The sequence below is a fragment of the Prionailurus viverrinus genome, chromosome B4, assembly GCF_022837055.1.
Source record: "Prionailurus viverrinus isolate Anna chromosome B4, UM_Priviv_1.0, whole genome shotgun sequence".
NCBI classification, from domain to species: Eukaryota; Metazoa; Chordata; class Mammalia; order Carnivora; family Felidae; genus Prionailurus; species Prionailurus viverrinus.
In genome coordinates, this window is record NC_062567.1 from 88,488,634 (window position 1) to 88,513,639 (window position 25,006).

General features: G+C 43.5%; 1 protein-coding gene across 1 annotated transcript in view; it reads left to right on the top strand.

The window, feature by feature from the left end:
* The first annotated feature begins 12,797 nt into the window (after positions 1–12,797).
* The window catches only part of IRAK3 (interleukin 1 receptor associated kinase 3), a 51,645-nt gene continuing 39,436 nt past the window's right edge, over positions 12,798–25,006 (top strand). Inside the window, exon 1 of the mRNA XM_047866582.1 lies at positions 12,798–12,945. Coding sequence (XP_047722538.1) covers positions 12,798–12,945 — 148 coding nt within the window. The remainder of the gene's footprint in view (positions 12,946–25,006) is intronic.

Genomic DNA, 25,006 nt, shown 5'->3' on the forward strand with positions numbered 1-25,006 from the left:
CTTGATGTTATTGGAAGCTTTGGTCAAAAGAACTAAACTCACTTCCAAAAAGATGAGCCAAAAACAACACAAAACAAAACCTTACCTTTTATGATTTTCATTTTAGAAGCATATTACTAATTTTTTTAAGTTTATTTTGAGAGAGAGTGTGCATGCATGTGCAAATGGGGAAGGACAGAGAAAGAGAGGGAGAAAGAGAATCCCAAGCACACTCCACACTCTCAGCACAGTGCCCCACACGGGGCCCGATTCCACTACTCATTACATCATGACCTGAGGCAAGATCAAGAGCGGGACGCTTAACCGACTGAGCCACCCAGGCTCCCCCATATTACCCATTTTAATATAAAATCATAAAAGGAGTTGCTAAATGGGACAAACTGGAGTTGCGCGGCCAATCCATCTTTTCATTAACTAAAAGCAGCATTTGTAGAATTTAATCCCCTACCTCTTTCCAGTTGTAAAAAAAATAAATTCCAGATGGATTATGGATCTACATGTGCAAGACAAAACAATAAAATTTTAAGACGATAATATAGGAGAATATCTTTATGATTTGGAGAAAAGCAAAGATTTCTGAAACCAGATACAAACTAGCAGTTAACTTTGAAGGAAAATGTTGACAAACTATATTAAAATTTTAAGGGGTGCCTGCCTGGCTCAGTCAGTGGAGCGTGCAACTCTTGGTCTTAGGTTTTGGGTTGGAGCCCCACATTGGGTGTAAAGATTATTTAAAAATAAAATCTTACACAAAACAGACGAGCATAAGGGAAGGGAAGCAAAAATAATATAAAAACAGGGAGGGGGACAAAACAGAAGACTCATAAATATGGAGACCAAACTGAGGGTTACCGGAGGGGTTGTGGGAGGGGGGGATGGGCTAACTGGGTAAGGGGCACTAAGGAATCTACTCCTGAAATCGTTGTTGCACTATATGCTAACTAACTTGGATGTAAATTTAAAAAATAATTTAGGGGCGCCTGGGTGGCGCAGTCGGTTGGGCGTCCGACTTCAGCCAGGTCACGATCTCGCGGTCCGGGAGTTCGAGCCCCGCGTCGGGCTCTGGGCTGATGGCTCGGAGCCTGGAGCCTGTTTCCGATTCTGTGTCTCCCTCTCTCTCTCTCTGCCCCTCCCCCGTTCATGCTCTGTCTCTCTCTGTCCCAAAAATAAATAAACGTTGAAAAAAAATTTAAAAAAATAAAATAAAATAAAATAAAAAATAATTTAAATTAAAACAATTTAAAAAAATTTGAACTTCTAGTAATCAAAATATAAGAGAATGAAAACCAAGTCACAAAATGGGTGAAGATATTTGCTACACATGAAATCTACATAATGCTCCTTTCCAGAATATAAAAACAACTGTTACAAATCAAGAAGAAAAAAAGAGACAGGCAGCCAACAGAAAAATAGGCAAAAGGCTCAAATAAGCACACCACACTCTCTCTCTACCTCTCTCTCTCTCTCTCACACACACACACATATGCCAAATGGCTAATAAAAAGATGCTTGCCGTCATTAATGATCAGAGAAATGCAAATAAATGTCACAGTATCTCCACACAGATGGCTAAAATTAAGAGGTGAACAATACCAAGTATTAAAAAGGTTGTGGATTAACTGGGACTCTTAAACTAGAGCTGGCTTCCTTGACATGCAACCTGTGCAACTGCACAGAGCCCTGCTCTCAGAAGGACCTTGCATTTGGCTTAATGCTCAGTTGTCACCGTTTTGAAATACTTAATAATTTTGCCTTTGAACTTTCGTTGTATGAGTGGAAGCACAATGCAGCATGAGCAGAAGAGGTACACACAATATATGAGTGTCCACTCTTTGCCAACCATTTGCATTTAGCTTTCAAGATGCCCCGTGAGCACAGAATTCTATTGAAACTACAAAGAATGGAAGTTAGAGTAGATACAAAACCAGTACAAGGTAAGTGTATTATACATACACTTTAGTAAAGGGAAGGAAAAGGAGGGCACAGACTGTGCCAAGGGCTGTGAACTTACTGTGAATGTAGAAAGAAGGCAATGGTATTCTAAGAAGCATAAATGACCAAGGAATCCTATCACATCCTTTTTCACTTGTGTCAGTTCCCAGTATTAGCCAGCCACTAACACTAAAAATGAAGATGTTGTAGGAAAGGGTAAGAGGGACAACTATAGTTTCTTTTCCTTACATGTAAGCTGAAGGTAGAGAGAAGTGAAATAAAAATATATGAGTGGGGGTCCTGGGTGACTCAGTCGGTTAAGTGTCCAACTCTTGATTTCGGTTCAGGTCATGATCTCATAGTTTGTGGGTTCGAGTCTTGCATCGACGGTGCAGCGCCTGCTTGGGATTCTCTGTCTCCCTGTCTCCCTGCCTCTCTCTCTCTCTCTCTCTCTTGCTCTCCCAAAAATAAATAAGCTTAAAAATATATATATGAATTAGTTTTATGCAGTTTTTTCACAGTTCTAGTTAAGAATGAAATACATATGCATATATAGGCCATGAAATGCAAACTGTAATTTGGATGATCCACATAGGAGTTTGCATTTTAAATCAGTTATTGCACAAGGGCGCCCAGATGGCTCAGTCGGTCGGGTGTCAACTTCAGCTCAGGTCATGATCTGAAGGTTTGTGAGTTCCAGCCCCGCCTTGGGCTCTGTGCTGACAGCTCAGAGCCTGGAGCCTGCTTCGGATTCTGTGTCTCCCTATGTCTTCTCCTCCCCCATTTGGCTCTGTCTCTGTCTCTCAAAAATAAACAATAAACATTTAAAAAGTTTAAAAATAAGTAAACATTACAAATATATATATATTAAAAAATAAACTGCTATTGCACAATATAAAGATCAATTATAAAGCTCGTGCTAATAGTTTTAAGTGATATTTTTCCCTTTACTTAAAGGACATTAAATAGAAAGTTAAAAAAAAAAACACGCCAAGTAAAGAAACTGCAAAAGAAATGAGAGCTCTGGGGGAGATTATAAGCGGTTTCACAGAGTGTTTTAGTTTACTAGGGCTGCTGTAAAACATTACCACAAACTAGTAGCTTAAAACAACAGACATTTCTTCATTCACGGTTCTGGAGGCCACCAGTCTGAAATTAGGTTGTCAGCAGGGTTAGTTTCTTACAGAGGCTCTCAGGGATAATCTGTTCCATGCTCTAGTGGCTTCTGGTGTTGGCAATCCTTGGATTTCCTCGGCTTGTGGCTGCATCACTCCAACCTCTGCCATCAGCAGCAGCAGGCCTTCTTTCCTCTGTTTCCATGTCCAAATTTCCCTCTTTTTATGGACACCAGTCCTAATCCACTATGGCCTCATCTTAACTTGATTACATCTGCGGAGACTTTCCAGGCATACCTTGTATTATTGTGCTTCACTTTACTGTGCTTTGAAGATACTGTGTTTTTTTTTACAAATTAAAGGTTTATAGGGGGCACCTTGGTGGCTCAGTCAGGTAAGCGTCCAACTCTTGATTTCGGCTCAGGTCATGATCTAACAGGTAGTGGGATCCAGCCCTGTGCTGGGGCTCTGTGCTGACAGGGTGGATCCTGCTTGGGATTCTCTCTCTCTCTCTCTCTCTCTCTCTCTCTCTCTCCCCTCCTCCCCTGCTTGCACGCGCTCTCTCTCTCAACATAAATAAATAAACATTAAAAAAAAAACAAGATTTATGGCATTGAGCCACTTGCTGCATTGAGCAAGTCTATTGGTATCATTTTTCCAACAGCATTTTCTCACTTCATGTCTCTGTCACATTTTAGTAATTTCCACAATATTTCAAACTTTTTCATTATTATAATGTTTTTATGGTGATCTGATTAGTGATTATGACCCTCTGAAAGCTCAGATAGTTAGCATTTTTAGCAAATTTTAAAATTAAGGTGTATGCTTTTTTCCTAGACATAATGCTATTACACACTTAATACACTACAGTTTAGTGTAATACAGTGTAGTATAAACTTTTATATGGAAACCAAAAATTAGTTCGACTCGCTTTATTGCGATATTTGCCTTATTGCAGCAGTCTAGAACCAAATCTGCAATATGTTCCATGTATGCCTACATTTCCAGTTGATGTCACATTCAAAGATATCAGTGGTTAAGACTTACATGTATTTTATGGGAGCCCACCAGTCAAACTACATCACAGAGGTGGTGACTTTTCAATAGCATCTTAAAAAATAATTAGGGGTTCATCAGGTAGGAGATACTTAAAAAAAAATCCAAATATGAAATAACTAGTACAAATTGGAAAAGACCCAGACACTTATGAGAGACATTACAGAAGAATAACATTTGGTGATTTATTGGATATACGCACCACCAAGTGTAATGTCTGGCATAGCAGGTGCTCAGTAAGTTCTTCTGACTATATCAGTTGATTAGTCAGTCAATCAAAATTACTAAGAGTTCTTTTGGCCCATGTGACCAGACACAAGAAAGCTGATTTTCTAGGAAATGATCAGTTTGGAGCATGCTGAATTGAGATGAAAGAAAGAAATCAAAATGAAATTGTTCAGTAAACACTGGAGGTGGGGAGTGAGAAGGGAATCTATAGGACAGCTTAGGACTAAAGGCACAAATATGAGCATGAGGTAACAGATGAACAATGAGATTATATGAAATCTTCAAGACCTGGAATAAAATGATCACTAGAATTCCGCCTGTGAGTGCATGGTATAAGCCAAAGGAAGAGTCAGTTCAGAAAACAGAAGAAACCATCAGGAGTGTAGGAAAACACTGAGTATCGTCATAAAAGACAAAAAAAGGCAAAAATTCACAAAAGGTGGTGTGATGAGGGACCAATGCTATGGAACTGTCAGAGTAAGCCCTGAGGAAAGGCCATTTGATCTGAAATTACTAGTATTTTTAAATCCAAATATGCTGGATATTTTCTTTTTTTAAAAATTTTTTTTCAACGTTTTTATTTATTTTTGGGACAGAGAGAGACAGAGCATGAACGGGGGAGGGGCAGAGAGAGAGGGAGACACAGAATCGGAAACAGGCTCCAGGCTCCGAGCCATCAGCCCAGAGCCCGACGCGGGGCTCGAACTCACGGAACGCGAGATCGTGACCTGGCTGAAGTCGGATGCTTAACCGACTGCGCCACCCAGGCGCCCCTATGCTGGATATTTTTATATACAGACTTTATATACAGCGCCGGATTCATTATCAACAGCGCCGGATTCAAAACCCAAGCCTTTATTTTTGTTTCAAAGGTTCAGAACAATGAAACAAAATCAGTAGGAACAAGAAGAACTATGATGGCCATGACAGGCCAGAAGATGTGGATAACTAAATTACCAAGTGTTTTTAGAATGCGTCCTCTGAGACCCAATGATGTGACATCATTTCTTGATGTGCAAAGGGCTTGTTATGGACTGAATGTTTGTGTGCCCCCCATTTGTATGTTGAAGCTCTAACTCCCATTGTTGCTGGATTTGGAGAAAGGGCTTGGAAGGAATTCATTAAGATTAAATGAGGTCATAAGAGTAGGGTCAGATCAGATAGGATCAGACCAGAGAAGAGGAGATGAGACACTAGATAGGATCAGATTAGATAAGTGGAAACACACCAGAATGCTGGCCTGCGTGCTCCTGTGTTCTCTCTCTCTCTCTCTCTCTGAATGTATGTGTGCGTGTGCCTGTGTCTGTGTGCGTGTGCCCACATCCAGGAAAGGCCATCTACAAGCCAGGAGAGGTTTTACCAGAAATTGAACCCTGTGGACACCTTGATCTTGGGATTTGTAGTCTCCAGAGCTGTGAAAAAAAAAAAAATTTTCTCTTATTTAAACCACACAGTCTGTGACATTTTCAATGCCAGCCTGAACAGACAGGATTTATTTTGGGGATTTACTAAATAACAAGGAAAGGAGGGCCAAATCCTTGAGATGGAAAATGCACAAGATTTGTGCTTATAACTTGACAAGGAAACTTTGGAAATCCTCAATGAGATTTTTTTTCATCTATTTTTCCAACAAACGTTGCCTCCAGAGTTCTTCTAGCCAGCAGCAGTTTAGCCATCTGTGAAGTGCAGAAGTTGGATTAGGATGTCTAAGCCATTTTCCATTATCAAATTGCAAACAGTCTGAGTAGATACTTGACTGCAAAAGAAAACATTCCGCCATAATCTCAGATTTATTTCACATGTTTGGGGTTCTTCTAGAAGTAAATAAATGTTTGCTTCAAAAATAGAGCTTTAGCTAATATTGAAAGCCCTTGACGGAAAACTATTCAATTATAAAAATCAGATTTTAGAAGGCAGTGCTGACTAGGCAAAAGTTATTATAGCCACACACTTCGAGGTGAGAAATACTAGGAAAATGATTTAAGAAGAAAATAGTGAAATGAGATGAAGCATGAAAATGTTGGAAGAAATTATTTTCTATAGTTGAGGGTTTTCTAATAGACAATAGCTGTTGACTTTAGAAAGTTTGGAAGACACAGAGTAAGAAAATAAAATCACCAGTTATCCTTCCTTCAACCCTAAAAGGATAATTGCTAAAATTTTAATATAGATCATGTTGCAAAGTAATAGATTTTTAGAACACTGGTTTTGGTATCTTAAATGGGGAAGGGTTGTATAAGACAATGCAAACCTAATCTTTAAAAATCCACACTGGGGGCGCCTGGGTGGCGCAGTCGGTTAAGCGTCCGACTTCAGCCAGGTCATGATCTCGCGGTCCGTGAGTTCGAGCCCCGCGTCGGGCTCTGGGCTGATGGCTCAGAGCCTGGAGCCTGTTTCCGATTCTGTGTCTCCCTCTCTCTCTGCCCCTCCCCCGTTCATGCTCTGTCTCTCTCTGTCCCAAAAATAAATAAACGTTAAAAAAAAAATTTAAAAATCCACACTGAACTGGAGGAATAATTATTGCATGTTATTACTACTAGGTCATTTTGATGAAGGCCTAAAACCACCCAACTTTTCTTTCATAGAATTACCAAGTAATATGCACCACAAATGTTCTCGCCCATTACTGATCTTTACCTCACCCCTGAACTCCAATGTACCTAGGACCCTCTATGGCCTGGGGACGGGATAAGGCTCAAAGAGGGAATACGCTAGTGATCTTTGTTTTGAAAATTATTTCCCAAACCAGAAAATCTATGTTCCACAAGCTGGGTGTCCTTTGCACATTCATCCTTAGGGATGCTGGGTAAGTAACTGCCACCAAGAAAAGTTTTCCATGTATACAAAGAGCTGTTATCTGACTCCTCTAGTTTCCTCCTCACCTGATTTTTTATCTTAGGCTTTGATGCCTATGCTTAGCTGGGACTTTGCCACTGATAATACTGTGTATCTGTGCTATTGTGCCATCTGGGCCATAGCCTTTAGGGTTTCCTCGGCATCTCCATTTCGTAATCCGTGTAGTTCATTACTCTCTTACCTCCAGCTAGGAAGGAAGCTCTTCTTCTAGTATATGAAATATAGGGGCAGGGGGATGGGGGGCAGAGTTGGAGAGGCAAAAGTTCCCGTGGCAAAAGTGTCACACAGTGAGACAGTTTTAGGTTTAACCGCAGCCCTCTCTTTGCCAGAAGCACGTATGCTGGGAGTGGGTGGGCAGGGCGCAGTTCAGGGTCTGGGTTTGTGTGGATTTCAGTGTAGTGTCATGTGCGTCTGGAACTTCATACCGCTTCTGTCTGTGCTGTCAGAACCGTTCTCTACCAACACTTACTTTCTCTCAGGGGCCTGGTTGTCTCCCTCTACCATCCAGTTTCCATGCCCATCTGACATTTCACAGATATAGCTGTATGCATTTGAACTCCAGTTTTGGACAGAGGTTAGTTTTCTTCCCACAGTTTTACAGGCCATCAACAAAATAGGAAGTATCACCGAATGTCTGTTCAGTGTATCAGGATGCATTTGGCTGCAAACACAAGATTCCTAGTTTATAAACCTACTTAGTAAGGAATTTATGTGATAGAATTTATAAGCCCATAAGCAGGACATTCTCCATGGAGAGAACAAAAGAGCTGCTTAATGACATTATGAAGGATCTGTTTTTTTCTCTCCCGAGACCATCCCCAAGGCTCACTTCATTCTAATATTTATCTCCATGTGGTTGCAAAATGGTTCCAGAAATGGCCAGAGCTGCCACATGTTCCTGTTCAGATCCAGAAGGAGAAATTTGAATGAGATCTGGTACTCCAAGCCATGTATTATTGGCTGTTGTAGTCACACGCCAGCCTGAGTCTGAGTGCAATTTCAAATACGGAGGGCAGGGTAGACTGCAGCAAGATGGGAAGAGCATAGTAGGCAAGGGGATAGCAAGTGCAAAGGTTCCGATGTGGGACTCTGCCTAGTGTGTTCACAGACCGACAAGAAGGCAGTGTGGTAGTGCAGAATGAACAAGGGAATAAGACCAGAGGTGACAGCAGAGTGGGAGGAGAGAGAGAGTGCAGATCATACAAAGAGTCTGACTTTTATTCTGACCCAAATTAGATGCCATTGTTGGCTTCTAAATAGATTTAGTTTACATAGTCAAATAATCAGATAGTCAGATTTGATTTAAAAGGATGAATCTGGCTGCAGTGTTGAGGACAGTCTATAGATTGTAACAGTGGAAGCTACTTAGTTAGAAGACAACTGCAGTAAACCGAACAGGATATGATGATGGCTCAAACCAGGCTGGCAGTTGTGGAGGTGGAGAAAAGTGTGATTCTAAATATATTTTGAATAGAGTCAACAGGGTTTGCTAGTGGGTTGAACATGGGCTGTGAAGAAATAGAGGAGTCAAGGATGACTCTCTAGCTTTTGGTTCAGGCAGCTGGAAGGATAGAGTGACCTGGATGGGGAAGAATGTTGAAGAACAGGTTCAGGAGACAGGATCAAGCGTTCAATTTCGGACATGAGTCTTAGGTTTAAGGGAGAGGTCTGGGCTAACCATATACATTTGGCAGTCCTTGGTAGATAGATAGTATTTAAAGCCTTGAAACTGGTTGAGATCATCAAGGGAGTAGGTGTACATAGAGAGAACTATGAACTGAACCCTGGGGCACTCCAACATTAAGAGTTAAGGAAGAAGAGAAGGGACAGCACAGGAAGCTGAAGAGTGACCAGTGAAGTAGGCTAAAATGTAAGAGAATTTGGAAAACAAAGAAAGTGTCCAAGAAGGAGGGGAGGGATCACCTATGTCAAAAACTACTGATAGGTTGGGGCACCTGGGTGGCTTAGTTGGTTAATCTGACTCTTGATTTTGGCTCAGGTTGTGATCTCACGGTTTGGTGAGATTGAGCCCCACATGTGGGGCTGCTTAGGATTCTCTCCCTCCCTCTTCCTCTGCCCCTCCCCTGCTTATGTGTTCACTCTTTCTCTCAAAATAAATGTAAAAAAAAAAAACAAAAACAAAAACAGAAAAACTACTGATAGGTTGAGTAAGATGAGGCCTGAAAATTGACTGTTATATTTAGCAATGATGTGGACATAAATGACCCTGAGAGCCATTTCAGTGGAGTAAGGTAGGAGGAGTGGCTTAGGAGTTGGTTTAAGAGAAGGTTAGAGGAGAAAAGTTGGAGATAGAAGATTCAACTCTTTACTACAAAAAGGAGTAAAGAAATGGGGGTAATTATGGCATCAAAGGGGGGAAATCATATCAAATTTTTTTGGTTTATTTTAAGATGGAAAAATAACATCATATTTGTATGCCGATGGAATTAATGCAGCAAAGAGTGAGAAATTGATGGTGTAGCTGAGAGTGAGAACGGCTGCCCTGATATCTTTGAATAGGAGACAGGAGATCAGATCAGATACACTAGTGAAGGGATTAGACTTAGATAGAATTGACTAATGGAAAAGGAGGGAGGGCGTGTATGTCCCTGCAGATGCTGGTGGGCAGATAAATGTGGTGCTGATGGTGCTGAGAGTCTGTGGATGTTTTTTTCTGATACTTCGGTACTTTCACTAAATACTCTCAAGATCATTGGCTGCGCAGAAGGGTGGAGGAGAAGGTAAACGGAGTTGGGAAAAGAGAAGGCATAGGATAGTTGTCAAGGGGACCTGAAGAGTAAGTGAACAAAGGGCACTTAGTGTGACAACCTGGAAGCATAAAGGACCCATTTGAAAGTCATGGCTTTGATTTAAAAAAAATTTTTTTAACGTTTATTTATTTTTGAGACAGAGAGAGACAGAGCACGAACGGGGGAGGGTCAGAGAGAGGGAGACACAGAATCTGAAACAGGCTCCAGGCTCTGAGCCATCAGCACAGAGCCCGACGCGGGGCTCGAACTCACGGACCGCGAGATCGTGACCTGAGCCGAAGTCGGCCGCTTAACCGACTGAGCCACCCAGGCGCCCCATGGCTTTGATTTTAAATTGGTCCAATTAACAGGGTTTTTATTCCCCACTCCACCTCCAGCTACATTCTGGTGCACGGGAGGCAGAGCCAAAAATTAGAAAATTGTATCTGATCAGAATGGTAGATGTGCCAAGGCAGCTCAACAAAGCCAAAGAGGAGCAAGAGAATGGAGGGCATATGTGAGAGGGATTAGAAACATGGAGTGTGGATTTTATGGATAAAGAGAGAAGTAAGGACATTAAGAGGGTGGGGCCAGAGAAGAGGTGGCAAGATTTTGGATTTGGTAACCTACGGGGGTGGGAAGGTGGGGCGGGGGGAAGAATTGTTGGGGTCAGAGCACTAGAGGGGATGCACTGGAAGGACAGGAGATGTGGTCTGAGAGTGGATTCATGAAATAGAAATTACAGAAGGGGCACCGTCGATAATGACAAGTTCAAGGGAATGATCATGGGAGTGAGTGGCTGAAATAGGGTGGAGAATAAGATTACTGGAGGAGGATCGGTCAAAGAACTCACAGGACAGGGTATTGGAAAGATCATCATCTACTCTACATAGATTTCAAATCATCAAATAAGATAGGGCTAGTATTGGAGAGAATTGCAGTGAGCAGGAGCTATATCGTCTAAAAATGAGAGGGAAGAATTAAGGTGGGGGAGAGCAGTGGATGACAGCAATGGTGAAGAACAGTGAGCGATATAACCTGATGATATAAAATTCAGAAATCAAAGGCAGTTTTAAGGAATACAGAGAGAGCATGGGCTGATACTAACTGCCAACATTAAAAATACAAGAAATTTCACATAATCCATATACATTTCAAATACTATGGTGTTCACATAAAATTCTTGCTTCCCTGTAAATCAGAAGATCTGGAAAAGCAGGCCTTGTTGACTGCTTCACTCAGCAACCGTGATTCCTGGATCCTCTGCGTAATTGAGTTTGGATCTCTCATCGTACTAATTCACCAATCCAATAGCTACCAAATACTTGTATCCTGCCTGTTGCTGTTTATTCAGGTAGTACCTTTGAAAGGTATAGAGTTTCTTAACCGTGTACAGATAGACAAAATTTCAGCTATTTGAACAAAGGCATATAGAAACCTTTGCCCAACCGGTATTGGTTTCACCAATTTTCAAGTATATTTTGTGGTATACTTCAGCTGAGAACGACTTGGGATTCAGGTAGCGTCAGGGGTAATAAACGATGGTGTATCATCAACTATTGGTCTCTAGGGGGCGCCATTGCCAAAGAGTACAAATCTGAAAGGTTTCAACAGGGTTGATATTGTTCGGTTGATGGCCATTGTCCACTCCACTCATTAAGGCTGGGATTTTTCTCAGCACTTTCAAAGCATCTCCTCTTTTTTGTCAGTAGCATTCGTATCATGCTTGCGGTGGGTACAGCATACCGTGACAGAATATTTCAAAACAACAGCCAAGTTTACTTAAACTCCACGTTGAAAGCAAAACAGTCTGCGACACACTTTGAACTAGGAAAAGTAGCGGAACAATGTTTTATCAAGAAAGCCCAGAGAGAAAAAAATGTAGAAAAACCAAGTAGCAACGTGGAGAATGGGCAGCGTCTGGAAGAAAACGAGCACAATTTTCTTCTGCTTTGTTCTCTCTTTTGCGTTCCTGTTGTTGGCATCTTCTTTGGTCTCTTCCAGCAATCACTTCGTATGTGCACCTTTTTACCTGTTCGACTTCAGTAAAAGTTGGGAGGGAAATGCGCCAAACGTTTGGGATGGTTGTCTTCAGCTGAGTGACGATCTTCTCCTGTCAGTTTTTCTGGATTTCCCAAGAGTGCCTCGGGACACATGTATCGCTTTCTGGCAGGGTAAAACAAAACGCGTTTTTAATTTTTTTTTTTTCAACGTTTATTTATTTTTGGGACAGAGAGAGACAGAGCATGAACGGGGGAGGGGCAGAGAGAGAGGGAGACACAGAATCAGAAACAGGCTCCAGGCTCTGAGCCATCAGGCCAGAGCCCGACGCGGGGCTCGAACTCACGGACCGTGAGATCGTGACCTGGCTGAAGTCGGACGCTTAACCGACTGCGCCACCCAGGCGCCCCCAAAACGCGTTTTTAAAAGAACTGTTGACCGGTCTTCTGTCCATCCACGCCAGGAGACAGCCCATGCCAGGGCAGGCAGAGTGGGGTGTAGACTCTCCTGCATTAGCCCTGCCCTCCTGGTCTTCCCCCAGCTCTCGCTCTTTGCCTCTCCAGTCACGTCCCAAACCCGGAGGGACGAAAGCCCTGCTCAGAACGTAAAAGCCAGTGAGGAGGGCCACGCAGACGCAGGGGAGACCCCGCCGCCAGGCCGGGCGTCCCCAGGGGCATCTCTGCCGGGCAGCGCCTTGCGTCATGTGGGCCCGCCCCCTGGTCGGGCTCGGCAAGTTCTGCAGCCTTGGCCGTCGTGGAAGCAGGATTTCCGCGGTTGTGTAATAGCACCTCGCGAGCGCGGAGAGGCCTGGGCTCCGCATCCCTCCTCGGACTGGCCCCTGGTCTCCGGCGGCCGAGCCATGGCCTGGACGGCGGCGGCGGCGAGCGGCGGGGCCCGCGGTACGCTCTCGGCGCACACGCTCCTGTTCGACCTCCCGCCGGCGCTGCTGGGCGAGCTGTGCGCGGTCCTGGACAGCTGCGACGGCGCGCTGGGCTGGCGCGGCCTCGGTGAGCGCGGCCCGCCGCTGCGGCGGGGCGGGCGGGCGGGCGGGCGGGCGGGGCGGGGGGCGGTGGGGACGCGGCGCGCATGCTCAGCAGGGCCCGCCGCCTTCGCGGCCGGGCTGCAGGCGGTCCGGCCCGCAAGGGGCCGCGCGGCATCCGGGGTCTTCCGACGGGGAGGCTGCCCTTTCCTCGCCCCGGGAAGGAGGCAAGCACGCCCCGAGGCCCGAAGGAGAGCTCCCCCCTCTCTTTCAAAGACACTTGGGGTGTCTGTGCAAGATTAAGTGAGCGGAGGCTTGGGAAAAGCGGCAACCCGCGTGAAACCATCTAATATTTATCAACTGTGCCTCCTTTGCTTGGTTCAGAGTATTTTCAGTCAGAACGCCTATGTGATGTCCTCTTACTGCAAAATTACCCCAGAATATAATCTTCATATCAAAACATTTTTGTGCCTTTCAGTGTACCCTTTGGTGTTTTCAGCCCACTTCCAAGTACCCCCACCTTCCTTAAATTTCAGGTGAAATGCTAAAGTAGAATACGATTTGTAAATAATGTGGCTCCCAGTTTTCCTCATTAAGTATTTCTGGCTTATTTACCCAATTTGTGGCATGAAAGTTTATGCTAGATGCTGGCTTTTTATTTTAATCTAGAAAATTGGCTTTTAAGACTCCCATTTTATGCAGCCACTGGGGAGTTGGGCAACCGACTGCTTTTGGCAAGTGTTGAGTGTCTTCACCAGAATTCGGACAAAAATCCTTTGTTTTGATAAGTACAGGGGTTTTTGTTAGATTTGATCTTCCATGATGCCACATTTAATATGATTGAAAATAAACACAGTCATGTCAAAATAACTTAGCCTTGATTCTCTGAAATTGTCTTATTCATTTATTTTAAACAATAGCACAAGACCTATGAGAAAAAAGTTTTGTGTTGATGAGCAATACGGTCACACATTCTGGAATGTGGCATTGGGCTTTGAGTTAGTGTAAATTATATTATAAGCTCTGTCACTTTGAAAGTATGACCCTGATGTAAACATCTCAGAAAAGGGTGCTTGACTCTTTGGCTTCTGGAAAGCATAGAGAGTTCCAGTATGCGTTTGAGGGGTAAGATGCTTTCCACACCAGATCTTTTTGAAATGGGTAATGACATGGGCAGTTTTAGCACCCATTGGTTTCCTGGAATTACTACGTTTGTGAGAGAAACTTTTTTAGTCCAACCCACAGGTAATGAATAGGGCCAGGCAGCTATCCTAAATGAGTAAGTCAGGTTGAAGACTGGAAATGAAGAACATATGTCCCATCTGAAAGGGGCAGTTAGTCCTCAGTCCCAGGTCACTGCCACTTTTCAGGAAGTCCAGCCCAGAATTGCTGGACTCTCTCTCTCTCTCAGCACTGAAATACAGATATTCGTGCTTTACCTGGGCTGTCTCATATAACACTTCCAATTGCCCTTGGGAGGTAGGTGCGATTATCATCACACTGTTTCAATAGGGGAGGAAATCATGGTACATATACATTAAGTTACTTGCCCAAATTGACACTGCTAAGGAGCGGCAGAGCCAGGATTCGAACCATGGCAGTTGGGATCCACTGCCTGTGCCCTTAACCTACAGCCACTCTACGCTTCCCGACCCTGACTTCCTCAGGGTCGCGGGTCCTGACTTCTGTGCTCTTTTCCGCTGTATCTCAGCCTCTCCAAAATGTAGTCATTTCAGCCATGAGAGAACAATTCAGTGAGCCATTTCACACATGCAGCCCCATTTTTCTAGCTGTGGAAATCAGACCACCCAAATGAGAACAAGCTCGGGCTGTTTATTCAAAGCAAGGGAGTCAGCCACCATCACTCGCATCTGACAGAGACCCAAAGGCAAGCTGAGGAGTGGAAAAGCTTTATGTTGGAAAAAAGGGGAAGGCTTCAGGTCTGCCCTTACTGGAGGCAGTTGACATGGAGAAGCTATGGACAAGCTAACTAGCAGGAGAGCATTCTATGTGATTGTTCAGGGAGCATATTTGACTTTTTCCAGATGGCCCTAAACTGGAAGCAGGGGCAAAAATTAGGAAAGCTGTCCCTTGTTGATCAAGTCCTGACTATTTGGGGCTGATTGCTGTAGCGATTATTGTTTGGCTTCCTGGACTAGTTGCTACAGATGCCAATATAACATCCCAGGCTAGGCACCCTAGGTAGTAGATTGGCATCCTGGGCTGCTTGATGCATCTTGTGGGTCACAGTTCTATTTTTATATATAGTCTGGCCATTGTCCCTTTGTATATTCTTTCATAGGAGAAGAATCTAAAATGTCTAGCCCTTGATTCCCTAGCTATAATTTATTATGCACATAGCTGGACCACATAGCTCTGAAAGGAGATCTAGAACAGACCAGCTGCCTCATGAATTATTGGTTCAGCAAGAAAGGAAGCCTGGCTCAATTCAGGGTGGTTGAGAGCAACTGCCCATGTTTAAGTATGCTGTTTCCCTATTGGCACTGTGAAAGGAGAAAGAGGGGAAGAGGTGCAGGGAGGGAAAACTTGACCTTAGAAGGTAGAGGGAGGAGAGTGTTAGGGGACTGAATCAAGGAGACAGCCCTATTTATGCTCAGGACAGTGGAGAGCCTAAAGATACAGAGTGTCTAGATTCCGTATAGAGAACAACCGTAATAGGTAAGACTGTCTCAAGCCGATTGTGTTTTTTCTTGATGATGGTGAACATCAGACTATATTTGCAAAGGCAGCTCCACCACAGATAGATCATATGGCAGCCTAGTCGTTCGCAAGCCGGAATCATCTGTGCAACCTTTTAAAGACACAGATGGCTCAGAGCTGTCAATTCAGTAGGCCTGCTTTGAGGATCCTGCATCTTTCTGGTTTTTGCTGAGCCCTACAGGTGAGTCTGAAGCACAGCCTGGTTTGGGAGCCTTTGCTTAGGCCAAATTCTCTTCTTTAGTGGCATCTTAATATAACAGATATTTTGGGGGCGCCTGGGTGGCTCTGTCAGTTGAGTGTCCATCCCTTGATTTCGGCTCAGGTCATGATCTCACGGTCATGAGCTCGATGCCTGCGTCCGGCTCTGTGCTGAGCACGGAGCCTGCTTGGGATTCTCTCCCTCTCTCCCTCTCTCCCTCACCCTCTCTCCTTCTCTCTCTCTCTTCCCCACCTCTCCCTCCCCCTCCCTTGCTTATGCCGGCACATGCACTCTCTCAAAATGAATAAATAAACATTTAAAAAATATATACACATAACAGTTATTTTACCACACTCTTTCACTTCTCCACTTAATTTTCTTTTTTTTCTCTTTTTTTGTTTATTTACTTTTGAGAGAGAGACAGAGCACGAGCAGGGGAGGGGCAGAGAGAGGGGGAGACACAGAATCTGAAGCAGGCTGTCTGCTTCTCAGAATCTTTGAGCTGTCAGCACAGAGCCCGACACAGGGCTTGAACTCACGAACGTGATATTATGACCTGAGCCGAAGTTGGACGCTTAACCAACTGAGCCACCCAGGTGCTCCTCCACTTAATTTTCTTTATCTTTAAACGTATTCTACATATTATTCTTCAAGTCACTTTTCTTCCTTTTTTTTTTTTTTTAATTTTTTTTTTTTCAACGTTTATTTATTTTTGGGACAGAGAGAAACAGAGCATGAACGGGGGAGGGGCAGAGAGAGAGGGAGACACAGAATTGGAAACAGGCTCCAGGCTCTGAGCCATCAGCCCAGAGCCTGACGCGGGGCTCGAACTCCCGGACCGCGAGATCGTGACCTGGCTGAAGTCGGACGCTTAACCGACTGCGCCACCCAGGCGCCCCTCTTCAAGTCACTTTTATCATGTATTGTTATTAAGAATAGTGTAATCACTAGGTTAACATTCTCTGGTTGGTGATGATTTTATGGCTTCGCAATGAAAGTAGGAGACCAAATCGAAAATGTTATTTATTTTATACTATCTTACAGACATGGGAACATGTGTACTTGGTGGCAAGTCATTTCATTACTTTACGGTAGAGGGTTATTGAGTGTTATTCGAATTAAATTGAAACCTTTCAATGCTTATGATACATTGAGAAGGAGACCCTTTTACAGATAGTCTATAATGGTTGTATTTAGATTTCCTCTTCTGAAAAAAAGAAATTATCAGAGCAATTATTATTCATTCATTTTAATTTAATTCATCATTAAATTTAAAATTACATTAAATATGTATTTGAATATTAAAGACAAAATAATAGGAATAATAACGATAGTAGCTGCCATCTACTGTTCACTCTTTGCCAGATACTCTGTGCTAAGCACTTTATGGAGTGTGTCCTTTATCACAAAAATCCTGTGAGGTAGTCACTTTTCCTATTCCCATTTATAGGTAGGGAAACTGACTCTCGGAGAATATAAGCAAATTACCTCAAGTCATGGTCTTGTAAAGCACAGACTAGGTTTCTAATCAGATGGTCAAACTCCAGAGCCTATGTTCTTTTTAAAAAAAATGTTTAGGGGTGCCTGAGGGGCTCAGTCGGTTAAGTGTCCGACTCTTGATTTTGGCTACGTTATGATCTCCCAGTTCATTCGTGGGATCGAGCCCTGCGACAGAATCTACACTGACAGCACAGAGCCTGCTTGGGATTCTCTCCCTTTCCCTCTGCCTCTCCCCTGCTTGTGCACCCGCGCACACACACACACTCACCCTCTCTCTGTGTCTCAAAATAGATTTAAAAAATTTTACAAATGTTTAAGTAGACTTTATTGTTTAGAACAGTTTTAAATTTACAGACAAGAAGAATTCTTATATATTTAATGTCTTTCTCACATACTCTGCACTCAATTTCCCCGTTATTGACATCTTACACTAGTCTGGTGTTGTAGAATCTAAGTCTAAAGTTCTCTTTTGTCTAGCAAAAGAGCGGATGCAGGATTAAAATGAGAGACGGCTAATGTCGGGGGGGGGGGGGGGGGGGAGATAAGAACCCCGAATAAGGGTCCTTGCCTCGTATTTATTCAGATCAGAAGGCTTGCAAACGTGATAGGTGTGTACAAAGAGACAAAGAAACTCGGAACATTAACTTGTGGATGTGAGGGGGAAAAGGGAATTTTGAAGATATACAGTGTTTGGGGTTTGGGTCAATATAAAACAAAATCCAGGCACCGGGCAGATGGGTAGATGGTTGTTAACGGCAGACAGGAGGCACCGTGTCTGTTTATCTTTGCCAGCCTAGGGGATGAGACAGACAGGGGGAATAACCTCAGGGTTAACAAGACACCTTTTCTTTTGTTAACCATCTCCACTCTGGCTGCTTTGCCTGCAGCGCAGAGGTCCAGAGTCCAATTCACCAATTTACCTAAACTGTCCCTATTCTTCTATGAAAGCAGCTTTCTGCTGTAGTACTAAACTTGGGGTGCTTTCACCCTGAATATCTAATCTTGTTATTCCTATGTATTGGGCACCTTTGTGCCGATTCTATTTCAGGCCTTTGCCTCTCTGTATGTATATCTAGGGGTTCAGCACCCCTTCCCTGTTTTGGGGTGCCTTTGCACCTCCCTATTCTTGGCACCTTTGTGCCTCCCTATTCTTGCCACCTTTGTGCCTCCCTATCCTTAAAGTGCCAATCTGTTTACCCAAACTCGGGTGTGAGCATTTTATGACTTTGTGTTTCTTTATGCCCTGTTAACCCATTGGTGTAGGCCCTGGGGGATTCCTAAGCTTATCCCCCACAGTCTGGTACATTTGTTACAATATCGATATGTTATTGTTAAAGTCCATATCTTATTGGGATTTCTTTCGTTTTTACCTAATGCCCCTTCTCTCTTCCAGGATCCCATCCAGAGGTTAGTTAGCCATCATGTATCCTTAGGCTCCTCTTTGCCATGATCGTTTCTCTGACTTTTCTAGTGTTTGATGACCTTGACAGTTTTGAGGAGCACTGGTCTACAGTTTTGTAAAATGTCCCTTGACTAAGATTTGACTGATGTGTTACTCATGACTAGACTGAAGTTATGGATTTTTGAGAGGCAGAGGTAAAGTGCTATTTTCATTACATCATATCAAGGGTGCCCACTGTTTACATGACTTAGCGCTGTTGCTGTTAACCATAGCTGAGGTAGTGTCTGTCTGTTTTCTACACCGATACTTCTCCCTCTTGGCATACTCTTTGGAAGAAAGTCACCATGTGCAGCCCACACTTAAGGAAGAGAGAGTTATGCTTCCCCTCCCTGAAAGTGGAATAGAGCCTGTGTTCTCTTGACCACCATGTAATTTCTCTGATCTTGCAGTGTTCTCTCTAGATCTCACTTCTACTCTGAGTTACCACCCCATTTCTCTGTTCCCTTTAAGACAAATTTCTGTGTATTATATTCCAGGCCCTCCATTTTCCCTTGAACCCGCTCCAGTCAGGGTTTCATGCCCCACTGCTCCATTAAAATTCTTCTCATCCAAGGTCACAGCAGCTAAATTCAATGGTCAGTTCTCAGTCTCTTTTTATTTGACATAATTGATCACTCCTTTCTCCGTGAAGCACTTTCTTTACTTCTAGAATTCACACTCTCTTCATTTTCTTGTCTTCTTACAGGTTCCTCTTTATCTCTCTGACCTCCTCGAATGCCCCTGGGATTAGTCCATGGCCCTCTTCTTTTCTGTTTATCTACTTTACCCACTATCTTGTCAATTGCATCTGTATGGTAATAATGCCACATTTCTAGCCTAGGTCTCCCTCTTGACATCAGTACCATCTCTCTGTTTGCCTACGTGACAGATATTTCCAACTTAACAGCCCAGAAATGCTTCCCTCCCCCAAAGTTTTCCCCCATCTTGGCTAATGGCAACCCCATCCTTCATTTGTTCAAGCCGAAAATATTAGTCTTCTGTGACTTCTAGCTTTCTCTCACAAGCCACACCCTGTCTCTCAGTGTATACTGGTAACTCTACCTTCAGGATCTATCTAATAATCTGATCACCTCTTACCACAGCCTCCACAGCCCTCCTGGTCCAAACCCACCGTGAGATCCCACTGGCTAATTTCAGCGGCCTCCTAACTGGGCTCCCTGCTGCTACCACCCTGGCCCTCCTCGAGTCTCTTTTCAGCACAGCCACCGACCGGTGAACTAAAGTATATATGCAGGGGATATTATATCATTGTCCTCTTCAGAACCCTTCAGTAGCTTCCCACCTCACGGTAAACACCAAAGTCCTACATGCCTTTTCTCACTTCCTTCTTGTTTGCTCCACTCCAGCTCCATTGGCCTCCTCGGACAAGCAAGGAACCTTTTCCTGCAGGTAGCCTTGAGGCTCATCTCCTTACCTCCTTTGTGTTTTTGATGAACTATTATCTCTCCTGATCACTCTTTTAAAATCAACACCCCCCCCCCCCCCAGGGCGCCTGGGTGGCCTAGTCGGTTGAGCTTGACTCTTGGTTTAGGCTCAGGTCGTGATCTCACAGTCTGTGAGTTGGAGCTCTGCAAGTTCAAGCCTCATTGTTGGGCTCTGCACTGCCCAACAGTGCTTGGGATTCTCTCTGCCTCTCTCTCTGCCCCTTTCCTGCTCACACTGTCTCTGTCTCTCAAACTAAACTAGACACTCCCCTCCTCCTTATGCCCCTTTCCTGCTTCCTTTTTCTCTCCATCACTTACCATCTTTCAAATATTTTGTAGATTTTTATTTGTTTTTTTTTGCCAATCTAGAAGTAAGCTTCAAGGGGACAGTGTGAGAAGTAAGTGGGAGGAGTCATTTTTAGAAATACCAAATAAAAGCTGTGCTGCCTAACGATAGGTTTGCAACCTATTGGGAATATGTATGAGCCCCCTCACCCCATAGTGGAGTCCCAAACCCTTAGACACTTCGCTTCCTGGTTCTTCCCCTCTCTCTTTCCTGTGCTTATTTTTGCGGGCTTTGCAATGAACATGCGCCAAAGAACAGAGGGAAAAGGGACTGAAGGTCTCTGTGTATTTGTGCCAGTCAGACTACTTTTTGCCTTACGTGGGGACAGGCAACATCCAGGTAAGCTGTCACTGCTATAGTACTCAGCCAATGAGGAACCAGGGGAGGGGCTTACATACTAGGAGATAAGTTGTCTGCTGTGACTTCCCCCAGTTTGCCTGTTCATTAGATACCCCGCTCTTGCAAGAATGTTGATTAAAGCTTCGCTTCACTGTGCTCTGAGTCTCAACATCCCTCCTTTGATTGGGTCAGTGGGCTTATTTCTCACAGGCAGGGAATTTTTTGTTTGCCTTATGTCCTGCTTACTCCTTTAGCATCTGAAAGTGTACGTAGTACAGTGTAGGCATTCAATAAATATCTGCGATTGAATGAATAATGAACAGATGTCTGTTAAATATCCAAAACCTTCTTGGGCAAAATATCAAACAAAGCGTTGTACCTGATACAAGTCATGGTCCCTGCTTTTAGGGATTTTCCAATTTAAGGTAGGCAACAGGCCTATGCACATTTTTTTTTTTTTACACATTTATTTATTTTTGAGAGACAGAGAGAAGCAGACTGCAAGTGGGGGAGGGGCAGAGAGAGAAGGAGACACACAATCCAAAGCAGGCTCCAGGCTCTGAGCTGTCAGCACAGAGCCCGACACGGGACTGGAACCCACAAACCATGAGATCATGACCTGAGCCGAAGTCGGATGCTTCACCGACTGAGCCACCTAGGTGCCCCGGCGTGTACACATTTTATAAAGAAGTTTAACAAAGGAAGAAAACATGGGGAGATAGTACTGATCATAACCTGGGTAAGGAATTACACAGCTCTGCTTCAGACTGAAATGCTGGTGTTCAGGGTGAACTGTTGTAAAATTTTCTCCCAGAGGTAGTTAATGTTAGGTCCTTACCTGAGTCTGGGATTGAGGAGGGAGTAGGGCAGAAGGCTATGTGAATAATCATGCATAGCCCTTCCATGGAATATGAGTACTGCTCAGGTAAAATGTAAACATAAGCTTAAGTATGGATAAGAATTACTTCTTGTAAAATTTATTACCTAGTGGGTTTTTTTTAAATTTTATTTAAATCAAGTTAGTTAGCATATAGTGTAATAATGATTTCAGGAGTAGAGTTTAGTGATTCATCACTTATATATAACACCCTGTGCTCATCCCAACAAGTGTCCTCCTTAATGCCCATCCCCCGTTTAGCCCATCCCCCCCCCCCCACCTCCCCTGCAGCAATCCTTCGTTTGTTCTCTGTGTTTAAGAGTCTCTTATGGTTTGCCTCCCTCTCTCTTTTTATCTTATTTTTCCTTCCCTTTCCCTATGTTTAGCTAGTGGGTGTTAATGCTATAGTCTGGTAAGAGGAGTTGAGCTAACTGACACATTTGACTTGTGTTATTTCTTTTGGAATTAAAAATATCTTCAGTCTTAAATGTTCTTTTAAAAGAATGCCTAATTGCGTTGTGTGCTTTGTAGGAAGAAAGAGAGACTTCTTTTCCTTTTCCCATTATATTGTCTCAAAACAAACTTTGCAAGAGTGCAGTCTTAAGTTACTAGGGGTTTTGACTTGTGGTTATATGCAAATACAAAGATTCCAAACAAGGGTGTGTTGCATTAGTCTAAAAAATCCCTTCAGAGACATATTTGCATGTGGAGAGTGCTTTCTGCAGTTGAATTCCCCAGTGGTTAAGCATTACCTAGATAGTCTTGCTCTCTCAAACAGAGCCCAAAAGGACCTTTGAGTGTCAAATGAGTATTAAGCAATCAGTATCTTCAGATAAACTAATCTGAACTGTTCAGGTGGACTTTTTGGCTTCTGTTATGCCAAGATGCCTTTCAAAGAAAAGATTTGCCTTCCAAAAAAAAATTTTTTTTAAACAATACTTAACTATAGCATATTTTTCTTAAAAAAATTTTTTTTAATGTTTATTTATTTTTGAGAGAGAGAGAGAGAGAGAGAGAGAACAGGGGAGGGACAGAGAGAGAGAGGGAGACACAGAATCTGAAACAGATTCCAAGCTCTGAGCTGTCAGTACAGAGCCCGATGCAGGCCTGGAACTCGGGAACGTGGAGATCATGACTTGAGCCGAAGTTGGAGGCTCAACAGACTGAGCCTCCCAGAAGCCCCAACAGCGTATTTTTCTTAATTTATCTTTTCATTTAGAATGCTCTTAAGTTTAACAACACAATTAGTCATTGAGAACTTTACTCTTTATTTGTTTAGTGCCATGAATAAACAAAGATATATGTTCTGGAAGAAAACAGGAAAGGATTAGAGAAAACTATGAATATGGAAGGATCTGACTAATAAACATGTCAAGAGTTTGCCTTCCTGTATCATCACATTGAAGCTCTTGTCTAGAATTTGACCTAAATGAATTATACACTTTATGGATGCTGATAATGCTCGTTAGTGGTGTTTCTATGCAGAATGCATCATCATTGAAGAAAAGCTATTAAGGTTTGTACTATGAATCACCAGTTAGAGAAAGAGAAAATGTATTTCGTTTCTTATCCTGGAAGCAACCCATGCATGCGGTATCCATTTCAACTGAGCCTGGGCCAGTTATACTCCATGAACTGTTGCTACTAGAAAAATGCCTTTGCTTTCCATAGACCTGGTGCAAACTCAGAACCCTTTGATCCTGGTCAGTGTTAGGGAAGCAAAACCTCAGCTCTTTTGGTATCTGTTGTGTCTCAAGTCACAAGGTGGGAGAGCACAGAATCATGGCCTGTTGCACTCTTAAAAGGGAAATTCAGAAACTGAACAAAGAAAAAGAAAACTGGGGACTAGAATGATGTGGGAAATCCGATATTCCCTGGGACTTGAAAAGTTAACTCTAGATCTCCTTTGGGGTTATAAACTATTCCTTTGTTTGTTTGTGTATTTATTTAGAGAGCATGAGCAGGGGAGGGGGCAGGGAAAGAGAGAGGGAGAGAGAGAATCCCAAGCAGCCTGTCAGCAAAGAGCCTGATGCGACGCAGGGCTTGAACTCACAAACTGTGAGATCATGACCTAAGCTGAAACCGAGAGTTGGATGCCACCCAGGTGCCCCTAAACCATTCCTTTTCTACTGTGAGAATTGTGAGCCATAAAATGTTTTTACCTTTTTATGTGCAAATATGGTATATGAGACTCCTGGTACTTCTGCGGCCAGATGGATCCTCCCAAAACTAAAGCTTCCATCTTTGCACTGCCTTCTCAGAAATCTTTGGCCTTGTTTACTTTCAGAATAGAGCTTAAGTTTGTGTGCTAACACCCAGGGCCTCTGTCACTCAGCAAATACGTATTGAACATCTACTATGTGCCAAGTGCGTACCTACAAAGGTAACAGGGAGACCCCATGGGGCTTGTTCACCTTTTCTTTAACGTGAACCCTCTGCTCTAAGCATACTGGCCTCTTCTTTGCCCTCTCAGGCCCTTTCCTTCATTTCTGGAACAATTCCCCATCTGACAGGCTCTTCTGTTTTGTCCCAATTCAACCCTGTTGTAAAGTGAGCTGATGTCGTAACCGAACAAACATGAGTTGGTGCCTTGGTGAGTCAGAAACTGCACCAGGTTGCGTTTTCCCACAAAGAAAACTTTTGTATGCGGCAAATAAGATCATGGGGACGGGCTTCCAAAGCCATGACTGCCTGAGAGAGGGTGAATGGGTTCCTTTTGTTCAGTGTTAGGATGAATATTTGGATTGGGAAGCCTTGTCTTCCTGTGTAGAGGTGAGCATAACATCACACATGCACCTTAAGGAAACATGACAATATGACATCGTGTGTTATGTAAATGACACTGAAGCTCCTCCTTGGGTGGAGATTTTAGTATTATAATGAGATAAAGATAATCATAAGTTATTCCACAGCTCACTCCATGGGCCAGCCGCACAAGCTCCAGGCTGGTTGAGCATAAATGATCTGGGTGGTCTGGGCCAGCAGGAGGTCTTGTCAAGGCAGTCGCCATCACCTGGGGTTGTTGGGGGGGGGGGGGGTGGTTTTGGGTTTCATTTGTCTGAGTTAAGGGAAAAGCCAGAAAGTAGAGCTTAGGGAAAAATGTAACACAAAAGTTAATGCGTGTAGCAGGTGGATAGTAAAGGCCAGGTCCTGGGGTCTAGCTGGTGACAACGTCCCACCCTCATACTCCTCCCTGACTGTGGTAGCCCACAAGGCTGTCA